General features: G+C 32.0%; 1 protein-coding gene across 2 annotated transcripts in view; it reads left to right on the top strand.

The window, feature by feature from the left end:
* Positions 1-12,590, top strand: part of SMCHD1 (structural maintenance of chromosomes flexible hinge domain containing 1) — a 133,170-nt gene that overhangs the window by 76,948 nt on the left and 43,632 nt on the right. For both annotated transcript variants that reach the window (XM_016156884.2, XM_036229883.1), the window contains 7 exons: positions 1,032-1,180; positions 2,096-2,184; positions 2,669-2,787; positions 7,181-7,348; positions 9,912-10,037; positions 11,858-11,937; positions 12,163-12,320. In XM_016156884.2, coding sequence (XP_016012370.2) covers positions 1,032-1,180; positions 2,096-2,184; positions 2,669-2,787; positions 7,181-7,348; positions 9,912-10,037; positions 11,858-11,937; positions 12,163-12,320 — 889 coding nt within the window. The remainder of the gene's footprint in view (positions 1-1,031; positions 1,181-2,095; positions 2,185-2,668; positions 2,788-7,180; positions 7,349-9,911; positions 10,038-11,857; positions 11,938-12,162; positions 12,321-12,590) is intronic.

Here is a 12,590-nt window from a genome sequence, read left to right as displayed (position 1 = left end):
GTTTCTTATCAAAGTTAAGAAGAAACATTGACTGGAGACCCTCTTTTTGCATATAATCTTCTTGCCATTCTCTTAAGTATGTGGCCTGTATTCGATACATTTTGCCTCAAATCTAGTAATTACCTATATCCTAGTTTCCAAAGATTTTAAAACATGTACCTCTTTATTGACAATAAAAGATAGTAAATACTATTTTATTATAGTTTTTAAAGTGGTTTTTATAGTTTTTAAAGAGTTCTCCAGCATTGAAGAAAGTCAACCCAAACAGTTTAGCTTGCTTCTTCCACTATTAAAATATGATAAATGAGACTTAAAAATGGTTTAAAAGTATAAAAAGGTGACTAAGGTTAGAACAGCATAAACTAGGATCAAAATATTAGAATGTTAATGATTTAAGAATCACTACTGTTGAAGGTTAAAAGAGAAGTTGAGCTAAAAATTCTTAAATAGAAAAAATTGGAAACTTCAAAGTTGGATAGAGTAATCAATTTTAAAATATGGTTCCAGTAACAAAATGTGGAATGCAAGAAGTGTAAAATTAAAATAGAAATAAAGCATTCAAGAATGGATTAAGACCAAACGGTGGCCTGGATAATAATTACATCAGTGGACATAACTCGTTTCCTCATCCTGCTGAATACGGATCCACCTAAATCTCGTTTAAAGGCTGCATTAAGATTCTTTTTGTAAAAAATTGATATCGCTCAGAAATGATCACATGGTTTGCTCTGTTATTTTTAAACTATGATCACAATGATAATCATGTGGCAAAACTCTAAAGAAATGACATAAGAATTTTTATTTTCATTGCATTGAAAGATATAACAACATTAACAGTGAAGATAAATAAGATACTCTTTTTTATCATAATAATATATGAAACACCATTCTTGTCAAAAAGGAGACTTTCTTTTTCCTCAGAGGTAAGTAGAATGGGTTATAATTTAAGAGTCTTAATTTAGTAAGATAAGTGGCAGTAGAAGGGCATTGGACTAAGTTTTATTTTCTTAAGTGTGTAATCTTTCTCTTAGGTTAATTGGACTCCTGAGATTAACAAAGAACACCTGCTACAGGGTCTGCTTCCTGATGTACAAGTACCAACATCTGTAAAAGATATGCGCTATTGCCAGGTTTCATTTCAAGATGATCATGTATCTTTGGAAAGTGCATTTACAGTAAGGTTTGTGGGCACATTTTATTTGGAGGTATTTCAGATTTCAGTGCATAGCAACAAAATACTTTCCTTAAAAGCACACATGTAAAAGTTGTTCCTAATGTAGAAAATGTCAATTTCTATGAAATATGGTAGGTTGTCTTTGGGATAAAGCTCGACTGGAAGTAGTGACTAGTTTCTTAATATCACTGTAACCCTCTGCTTAATTGGCTCCTCTAGTATCTATAAGAACTGTGCAGGCAGCAGTGAAAACACTCGCAGAATGACAGGCATGAAAAGTACAAAATATAAACTGTGATTGGTCAATGTATTGTTCAGAAGGAAAAATTCTTTCATTGATTAGTGATGATTTTCAAAGCTGAGTCAAACCATACCTAATCTATAAAACTGATAGGAAAGGTAAAGACAGGTAAATACATTTAAAAACCTATCACCCTGGCCTCTCAATTCCTTGTTCACCTCTTTTCTAATAACCTCCTTCACTTTAATTCCTCTACCTATTTTGATACTATTCCTAACAACTAGCTCCCTGTTTGAGACAAAATTTTCAGATGTGCTAATCTCCAATCATAGCCAGATCTTTTAGCGAGTTATTCTTACCTACCTTTTCTTTCTCAGTGCTGTCTTGTCATCATTTCTTTTTAATCCAGCATAGATACTGTGACTTAGCACTACTATAATTTTTTTTTTGTCAGTATTCTCTTTACAAATAGGCTTTTCTCTATTTCCTTTGGGTTAATAGTGATGTTCTATAAATTGGGTTAATAGTAATCTATAAATTGAGTATTCCTGTATTTAAGTTTTAGAAAGTGAGATATATATGTGTATATGTACATATATAACTCTTTAGCATATCGAAACTCATTTTTTTCTACAATAAATGGTGTAACTAAAACCTTTTAACTTATTAACCAATTTCAGACCCCTTCCCGATGAACCTAAACATCTAAAATGTGAGTTAAAAGGTGGGAAAACAGTACAGATGGGCCAAGAGCTTCAAGGAGAAATAGGTTAGTATGGCCTGCTTTTTTCCTTGAAATACTTATATAATATGTCCTTAAATACATAATCTGGAAGGAAAGCTTTGGGCTTATATATGATAATTGATTTAAAATCCATTGTCGGAAAATATTGAACGTTTTTTGCTATCTTTGCCTAGGCAAACATAACTGCAATCAGTTTGGCAAAAATAGTTCGTTGGAAAAATTTTGGCTTTTGTTAGAAGTAGTAATAGCTAATGTTAAAAGTCTAAAGTAAATATGTGAGTAAATTTGTGTGGTAAAAAATCTGATTAACGTCAACATTATGTTAGATATATTAATACAAATCTACTTATGTAGATTCTTGATATATTTTGTAGTGATGATAAAAAGTAATTTTTACAAAAATATATAAGGACAGAGCAAGCTTGTGAGCATAATTTTTTTGAAGTGTATAAGGATATTTATAGATATATCTTTTATTGAAAGATAACACTTTAAACTCTCTTTTTAGTTATAATAGTTACAGATCAATATGGAAATCAGATTCAAGCATTTTCATCAGATTCTTTATCTGCCTTGGCAATTGCTGGAATTGGACTTGATAAGTCACAGTTGAAAACTACTTTTCAGGTAATGGCTGCTTTTCATAACAATTAGCATATGCCATTTATCTACATATAAAAAATTTTGGGAAAACTAAAATAACTAAAACTTGATTTTAGTGTTTACAATTAAAAATCATAAAAGGCATTACAAAAACTTTTTATAAGGAAAATTTTGAATACTCAACTCCAGTAGTCATCACCTCCTCTTTACCATCTCTTTTTTAAGCAAATTCTATACATTACATCAATTCCTCCATAAATACTTTGATATGCATATAAAGGAAGTTTTTCATGCACCTATTATATAAATAAAATTTCTTAGTGCCCACACCTTGCATTAAAATAATTGTAAGTTTGCAATTGTGTAGTTAATTGATATTAGTCTGAAAAATAAGAACTGTGATACACTTGTTTCAGTTGGGTCTTCAAGGAACCTGCCAGACCAGAGTAGGTGAAAGAGGAAGAATTCTAAAACCCGAGTAAAGTTGACTCTATTTATAGTATTTAATACTTTTTAAAAGTCTTCCTGTTAGAGCCTTCATTATAGTTTTTACCGACAGAATAATCATAAGAATAGCCTCCTTGTTGCCTTTCCTAACTAGAGTTTCTCTTTCCACTGGTCTGTTATGCTGTGATTTTCTGGTGTTCAGAACGCCACTTTTACTATATCTTAGCACTGCTAAAGAACTTTTAATGATGTTTTGTTTACAAAGATAGGTTTCCTCTTTGATTTTCAGATTCTTCTATTACCTAGCTTTACTTTATGTTTAAATGATATAAGAAGATAACTGCTCCTGCTGTTATGCATGAACAATCTGCAGTCACTTTATGCAAATTCCCATCCTCTTTCACTAATTGCTCATAAATTGTAACTTGTCTTCCTAAACCTTTAGTTTTCCCATCTATTAAATAGCTATCAGCCTGTAAACCTGCTACGATATCTCTCATCTTAAAAAATATTCCCCACTCTGCTCCCCAAAAAAGCACACCAAAACTTCTTTGGCTCTGAATCCTATCCATACATGGCCTTATTTCTCTCTTCCTTTTTCAAAAGCACACCAAAACTTCTTTGGCTCTGAATCCTATCCATACACAGCCTTATTTCTCTCTTCCTTTTTATAGTATAACTCCTTGGAAGAGTGTGATTGTATATATTCTATGTTTTCCCATCCGTTTTTGTCATTCCCAGGCAGACCCCACTCAGCATGTTTTTCTGCCCCGTTTTACCTGACCAAATAAATCCATTGTCAATTTTCAGTTCTCATTTTATGCCACCTATCAGACCTATCAGCATTTTATACTATAATTTTAGAATCCATCACCGTGGCCTAAAAATTCTATTTTTACTCATTTTCAAACAATAGAAATCTACCCCTAAGTCTCTGCTGATAGAAAAAGAGCCTTACCTGACAGAATAATCACAAGAATATGCTCCTTGTTTTTTTTTTTTTAAGTAGTTTTAATATCATTGTTTCTTAAAATAATTTCTGCGTCTACATGAAATTATTGCTATTCTGAAGTACTTCCCTTTGATAATTTTAACATTAGACCTTAGTGCCTTTCACAATTTTATATTTTAGTTGTACTTAACTCTAATTTATAAAGGCACATACAAATTTTATTTTTAAAATTTGAAGTAAAACCAGAATAGCTTCTAACATGACATAAAAAAGAAATTACCTCTTCAAAAGGGCTTTTGCTGTTTCACTATTAAATTCGAAATTCTAGCTTAGACTACATATTTGAACTTTCAGTTTTTTACTATTAAATATTTAATTTGTTTTTTTCTTCATTTTTTTTGTTTGTTCGTTTTGTTTTTTTTATTTTTTTGACATTGGTTAACAAAATCCAGTAAGTTTCAGGTGTACAATTTAACAGTAAGGCATATATATATATTGCATTGTGTGTTCACCGCACATAGTTAGATTTCTTTCTGTCACTGCATATTTGACCCCTTTTATCCCATCTACCTCCCCCCTCACTCCACCCCACCCCACCCCACCCTCTGGTAAACACTGGTCATTGTCCATGTCCATGAGTCTCCGTATGTCCTGTTCATTTGTTGCTTTTAGGTTTATATCCCATATATAAGTGATATCATGTGATTTTCAACTTTTTCTGTCTGGCTTATTTCGCTTAGCATAATTATCTCGAGGTCCATCCAAGTTGTTGCAAATGGCAGTATTTCATCTCTTATGGCTGAGTAATATTCTATATATGTGCCACAGCTTCTTTAACCAATCATCTATATCATAGGACACTTCAGTTGCTTCCATGTCCTGGCCACTGTGAATAATGCTGCTGTGAATATCAGTCTGCAAATATCTTTTTGGATATGGGTTTTCAAGTCTTTGGGGTAAATACCTAGTAGAGGGATTGCTGGTTCATTTGGTAGATCAATTCTTAGTTTTTTGAGGAACCACCATACTGTTTTCCATAGTGGCTGTACCAATTTGCTGTCCCTCCAGCGGTGTATGAGGGTTCCTTTTTCTCCACGTCCTCTCCAACACTTGTTATTACTTGTCCTGTCAATTATAACTATTCTAACAGGTATGAGATAGTATCTCATTGTGGTTTTGATTTTCCTTTTTCTAAGAGGTAGCAATATTGAGCATCTTTTCAAATATTTGTTGGCCATTCGTATGTCCTTTAGGAAGAAGTGTCTGTTCAGTCCTCTGCCCATTTTTTGATTGGATCTTTTTTTTGTTGTTGTTATTATTGAGTTGTATGAGTTCTTTGTATATTTTGGATATTAGGCCCTTATTGGAGGTGTTGCTTGCAAATATATTTTCCCATTTGGATGGTTGTCTCATTACCTTGTTGATGGTTTCTTTTGCTGTGCAGAAACTTTTTAGTTTGCTGTAGTCCCATTTATTTGTTTTAACTTTTATTTCACTTGTCTTTGAGGTCAAATTTATAAAATTTTATTTAAGTCTAAGGTCCTTAAGTTTAGTTCCTATGTTCTCTTCTATGCAATTTATTGTTTCAGGTCTTACATTCAGGTCCTTAATCCATTTGAGTTAATTTTGGTGTGTGGTGATAGACAACAGTCCAGCTTCATTCTTTCGCAGATGACTTTCCAGGTTTCCCAGCACCGTTTATTGAAGAGGCTTTCCTTTCACCACGTTATGTTTTTGGCTCTTTTATCGAAAATTATTTGCCCTTACAAACATGGGTTTGCTTCTGGACTCTCAATTCTGTTCCACTCATCTGTGTGTGTTTTTCTGCCTATTTTATGCCATTTTGATTATTGTCGCTTTGTAGTATAATTTTGAAGTCTTGTTTTTTTTCCTCAGGATAGCTTTGGTGATTCAGAGTCTTTTGTGGTTCCATACAAATCTGATGATTTTTTTTGTTCTGTTTTTTTTAAAAAGATGCTAATGGGATTTTGATGGGAATTGCGTTAAATCTCTATAATACTGTAGGTAATAAGATCATTTTAACTATGTTGATTCTTCCAGTCCCAGAACATGGATTGTCTTTCCATTTCTTTGTCTCCTCTCCATTTTCTTTTGATAGGGTCTTGTAGTTTTCATTATATAGGCCCTTCACATGTTTAATTTGTTTTTCAAATATTAAAAACTTCCCCTGTATTCAACAGGCTTTTAGGGAAGATTAATTTTGATTATTTTGCAATCTTTTTATATTTTACAAACAATTGTTTCAAAACATAAAACATGAAAATTTAACTCTCGATTTTTAAAATCTGATGAAATAGATTTGTACTTAGTGAAAATTTAAGATGATGAAATTATTAAGGGTCAGTGTTAAAATGCAAGTACAGTGCTCATCCAGTATGGAATTAGTTTATGTCATTCAATCACATTGCAAAAATTACAGGCTAGTTCTATTGATTTCTATTAATATGATATATTAGGCTTTCTAAATACCAGAGATTGAGTGGTAACAAATAAAAGCCCCTGCCTTCTTGGAAATCACCTTGTAATGTGGAGAGCATGCAACAGGTAAGATACGAGTGACTAGAAAAAGCATGGTAAAGGAATAGAGTGCCGCTTTGTAGGGTGGTCAGGAGATCCCTCTGAATAAGATATCCTATGTGGAAAAACCTAAAGAAAGCAATGTAGATATCTGGTAAAGAATGTTGAAAATGGAGGGAAGGGGCAAGCCTTAAGGGTATTGGGCAAGCACCTATGGCTTATGGGGAACAGAAAGAACAGTATAAGTGTAAATAAGAAGGGAATTAGGAAAACAAAAGGACATAGCCAGATTTTTTACATCTCTTTCTCACAAAAAAATTCATTTTGTCTCAAGAAAACAAATTTTATGGTATGCCAGTATTGACATGTATGCAAGTAATTTGCCTCTTGTTTTACCTAGGAACATACCTCATCTTTTCTCAATGCCCTTTTTTTTTTTTTTATCTCCCTGTCTTTTCTCAATGTACTTTTACTCACTAGGAAAATACACAGAGTATAAGTGTAAAAGGCATCAAATTTATTCCAGGTCCTCCTGGAAATAAGGATCTTTGTTTTACTTGGCGTGAGTTTTCTGACTTTATTCGCGTGCAGCTAATTTCTGGACCACCAGCTAAACTACTTCTTATAGACTGGCCAGATTTAAAGGTGGTAAGTAACTTTTTGCCTTGATTGAAAGAATTTAATATCACATGGCTCACTATGTTCAGCTCGTCAGTGGATTAAAATAGATATTTTGTTGTTGAAGTAACAACAAATAATAATAGTAATAGTAACAATAATAAAGGGACAAAGTAATATGATCCTTATTTAATTCATCACTGTTCTCCTTTGATAAAAAATAGTATAATTCAAATCCTAAAAACATTATTATAGAAATTTTCAAATATGAGTGAAAGCAAAAATAGTTTAATGAGACAGACCCCAGTTTCAACAGTTACTGATTTTTGCCAATTTTGTTTCATTGTTCTCACTTAAAATTTTTTTGCTGAAGTTTTAAAAAGCATATCAGATACCAAGTTATTATACCCATAAAAACTTCTGTATACCTTTCTACAGAAGTGGTAATTACTATGTAAGTATCTAAATTTTAAATACTAATTTAACAAACGTCTGTCAAATCTGTTACTTCTGTTGAGTTTTTACTAAATATTTAGAATTCTAATTCTGAAGTGTTCAGATTCTGGTATTTAGTTATGATATAGCAGAGCTTTACCTGTTGATATGACAATTTACATTTTTTTTCTAAAGGAAAATGAACTCACATGATTATGGTAGTAGATGAAATTATACTACTAAAGGAGCAGATAATCTAAGAAAAGTTTATAAACTGGTGCCTTAGTTTGGGATTGCCCTTTTTGATTTATGCATTTTAAAAAAAAACAGATGGACTGGTATATGACACTGCTTTAAATTTTTTTTTCTATAATAGTGTCTTGACTGAGGAGTTTCACTAAAAAGTGCATTTATTTTTATCTAGGAGCCTTTACATACTACATATATTAATATTCTTTGTGCCTAATGATGTCAATAAAGGATTTCTTGGTTGACTATATTATGAAATAATTGTGTACCTTTAGGTGGAAATAAATCTTTGACATGTTCATCTTTTTATATGATTTTGTATGTAGAGAGGGATATCAAAAATAATGACAGCTTGTTAACTCAAACTTTATTAGCAGATTTAGTTGTAGACACCATAGAAATCCAGAAGCTTTTGAAATAAAACCTAAAACGAATTTCTCATTCTCTTAGAGATATTGTTATATGTGATAGGGCTGAAAAAGTAATCATTGAAAATCTGATTTTCATAGAATTTCCTAATTTAATTCTTGACCCACCTTCTCCTTACAGGATCTTAAATGGAAAGGGTAACTGATCAAACATCTGACCATGATAAATATAAAAAAAATATGAATATATTATATAAACATCCATATATTCCCTCATTTAATCTTCAACATTGTGATATATTATTAACATTCGTATTTTCTAAATGAGGAAACTGAAATCTCAAAATGTTCAATTATATGCCATTATTAAAAAGTGGCAGAGGACAGATTTGTATTTATGGACATTTGAGTTCAGATATTTGCCTTTTCCACTATTTCCCAGAAAACTTTATAACTAACGTCTTGGCCTATAGTCATTTACTGAAGGATATCCTTTAAAAATTGTACTATTTGATGGGTAGGCATTATATGATTAGGAATAAAATACCATGATGTGCTTATATTTGGAAAACTCAGCAATTTTTAAAATTTAAAATTTTTATAAACTGGCAGATGGCATCTAGTCAGCTTTATCCATATTAACTTTGTTCTAGTCAAGCATTTTAACTAAATCAGTCTCAAGCATATCTTTAAAAAATAATCCTATTTATAACACAGCATTAATTTTTCTCCCACTTTTAGCAACATAATTTGTTGCTAATATAATTTGGCAACCAACTACCTCAGATAATGTGGGGAATTGTAGAAGCAAAGGGAACATTATTGGTAGGAAAGATGATAAATCAGCTTTCTTTTTATTTGCTAGCTAGTTCTCTCCCATTTTCTTTCTTTCTTTCTTTCTTTCTTTCTTTCTTTCTTTCTTTCTTTCTTTCTTTCTTTCTTTCTTTCTTTCTTTTTTTTTAAAACTTTTAAAATCTGATACAGAGGACTGGACCTTTATCAGATTTCTTGCTTGACAGTGTGTTTCCCGGATATATCCAATATTAATAGCAGACAAATTCCCGGAATTACACAGAACTTACATAAAATAGGCAAAAAGCAAGAAGAGTTAGAAGCCAAGGAGACAACATAGGTTATCAGCAACTAGTCTTATGTAACTGAGGACTAAAAAACTATTACTGTTTCATGTAGAATGGCAAAGTGCTGAAAATTGACAGAGGAGCTAAACTATAGACAGCCAACACTAAATCTAAGAACCTAAGCTAAACCTCTATTCCTTTAAAATCATTCTAATATATAACTTTTGGAAATGTGTTAGAAGCCAACAATGTCAAATGTTATTTTTCCTTTTATCAAATTATTAGTCCTTTCTACAATAGATCATTTGTGACAATATAATTGACTTTCAAAAGTTTAATTGGTGAAAGAAGCCATTTGTGAATAGAACAGAGGTAAATTAATCATTTTATAAGTATACAAGTAGTAATGATACTGTTTGGCACCTATGTTTTAGTGCTTCTTAAAATATTTATGTCTGTCAGTCCATTCCAGTAATTAATGGAAGAGAATTACAGAATCCTCTCATTGTTCAACTTTGTGATCAGTGGGATAATCCAGCACCTATACCACAGGTTAAAATAAGTCTAATAAAAGGTAACAATTTAAAGGTAAGTTTTAAATGTCCTTAAATAATTTTCACTTAAAATTCTGAGCTTCATTCTCATGATAATGCCTTTAGGTATCTCATTTTTTTAAAATATGTTTTTTATTGCTTAATTTAAGTCAACTTATAGATTTTTCATAATTATTTTGAGAAAGTAAAGTTTATATCTTGCAAGCAGTATAACAAGCAGGGCAACATTCTAAATTATGAATGTTTGAGTGTTTATAATTCTAATATTTGGATCTCAGATTAGGATGAATAATGACCTGCAGTATGGGTTAAGGAACAGATATTATTAGGGAAACTTAAAGGGTAAGCAAAAAGAGTCATGTTACCTATTCTCTTGCTTACCTTATGGAGAGCTACCAGGGCATGGGTATAGCCTCTAGACTTATACTGGGTTATATTCTAGGGTATGGGGCAAACATATTGCTTGGTTACCAGGAAGTCCATGAGTATTGGGATAACCAGTTGCTTAGGATCTACTAGGAACTTTGGGTGCCTGGTGCAAAGTTAGAGGCCCTTCTGAGAGGGGAAAGGAGAAAAGCTGCCTGTCACTTATAAAGTTGCATTTTAACACGGTCCCTCCTGTTGGTTGAAGGGAATTAATTTGTCCTAGCCAAGTTGTTACTAGGCAACACAGAGTTCCTGGGGTTAAATCAGCCAGACTTGAGTATCCCTTCACAAACATTTTAATTTAGTGGATGAAAACAGTTGATAATATGTAGATATGCAGTTTCTTGAAATTAATCCATTTGTTCAATAAAAATGCCAACAGGGATTTCTCAGAACCTAACAATTTGATCTTTCAAGTGATACAGGATATTAAAGTATCCAGAGTGGCTTGCAGTTTACATGGATTTGTTTTCATAGTAAAGTAACTAGAGTGAGAAGTCTTAACCTGTCAAAAAAGACTATGATATTGTTTCTGTACAGCCTGAAATAGATTTGCTCCTCTAGCTTAGCAATGACAATTTAGGACCCAGATGTAAGAAATACTTTGAGAAAGATGAACTGAGAGGCAATGGATCAGACGGTAAATATGACAAGTTCAAACACAGGACTTTCTTATTTCACTTACTCCTCAGTTTTTGCCTCTCCAGCTATTGCTTTTTTGTCCACATGTACCATAGTTATCTCATCTTTAGGTTCCAGTTAAGCGGAAATGGGTATTAGGGTTTAGGGGAGAGTGTGACTTTTCTGTTTGCTACAGTTTACAAATTCACTTTTGTTCTTAATGTTTATGTTCAGGAAAGTTAATCAGTGATCATTTCTACCCCCAAATAAGAGTAAGATTCTAGTTTGTGGTGCTATATCTGCTAAATGATGAGAATTTTCTACCCAATAGTTAGGAAATATGGCTACTGATCCTTAATCACTTAGAAGTGAAAGCTTGGTTATCACTACGAAGGCAGTATTGCAACAGCATATTAAGGAGCACATTTCAATAAGCAAAGAGAAAGATGAAGTAACAATAGACATAGTATTATGATACCTTGACTTTGTGTATGTGTTTATGTTTATGTTTACTTATCCTGCACCATCCCCCAGTTTTGAACTAGGCCTTCAGTATTTGTGTAACCAAACTTAGCTTGACATCAGTGTTACTGAAACTAAACATTGAATTCTGTAACTTAATAATTGGTAAAGATGAGTGATTATTATCCTTTGGATTATGTGATTACATTTTATATTATTTCAGCTAGTTCATATTAGAAAATTATAGGTTTTAGAAATGTGTGCTAATATAACTTTGAATAGTAATAGGGTAAAAGAATTTAATCTCTAGAATTTTCTAATTAACCATTTTTGTTTTGTTTTTAGCTCACTCCTTCAAATCAACAGCATAAAACAGATGAAAGGGGCAGGGCAAATTTGGGAGTGTTCAGTGTTAATGCCCCTAGGTAAGAACTGAGAGTTTAATAACTATTAGTATTACAGAGATTGGTTTTTCTTATTACTTGCTGAAGAGTAATAAACTGGCATTCTATTTAGTGTTAAGCAGCAAATGGAATGAACAGGAATAGAGAAGTTTCCTAAATTTTAAACTTTGTACAAATTGTCTCACAATTTTTAGATTATAATTAATGTAATTTGAACTCCCACCTTTTTTTTTTTTTTCTTGTCAGAGGAGAATATACGATGCAGATTAAAGCCATCTATAACAAGAATACCATAGAAGGACCTATAATTAAGTTAATGATTCTTCCAGACCCTGAAAAACCCATTCGTCTCAATGTTAAATATGACAAAGATGCTTCCTTTTTAGCAGGGGGTGTTTTCACTGGTGAGTAATTCACAATTTTAAATAAATTTGTAATGATAATTTTCCTTTTACATTAGTGGAGTGAATTATTCTAGGTGTTTAGCGTGATAAAAAATCAAGCATGTAACAGCCTTTTAAATGGCAAAGAAAGTACATTTGACTTAGCTACATCTTCTCTCACCCCTATATCCTACATTTCTTTAATAGTCAGGAATGAACTAAAAGCTCATATATAAACTGATACCTTGAGATAATTCCACTTGTGTTGTTCTTTCATTGAATTGTGAAATT

The sequence above is a fragment of the Rousettus aegyptiacus genome, unplaced genomic scaffold (assembly GCF_014176215.1).
Source record: "Rousettus aegyptiacus isolate mRouAeg1 unplaced genomic scaffold, mRouAeg1.p scaffold_m13_p_12, whole genome shotgun sequence".
NCBI classification, from domain to species: domain Eukaryota; kingdom Metazoa; phylum Chordata; class Mammalia; order Chiroptera; family Pteropodidae; genus Rousettus; species Rousettus aegyptiacus.
This window is presented reverse-complemented; position numbering and strand designations above follow the sequence as displayed.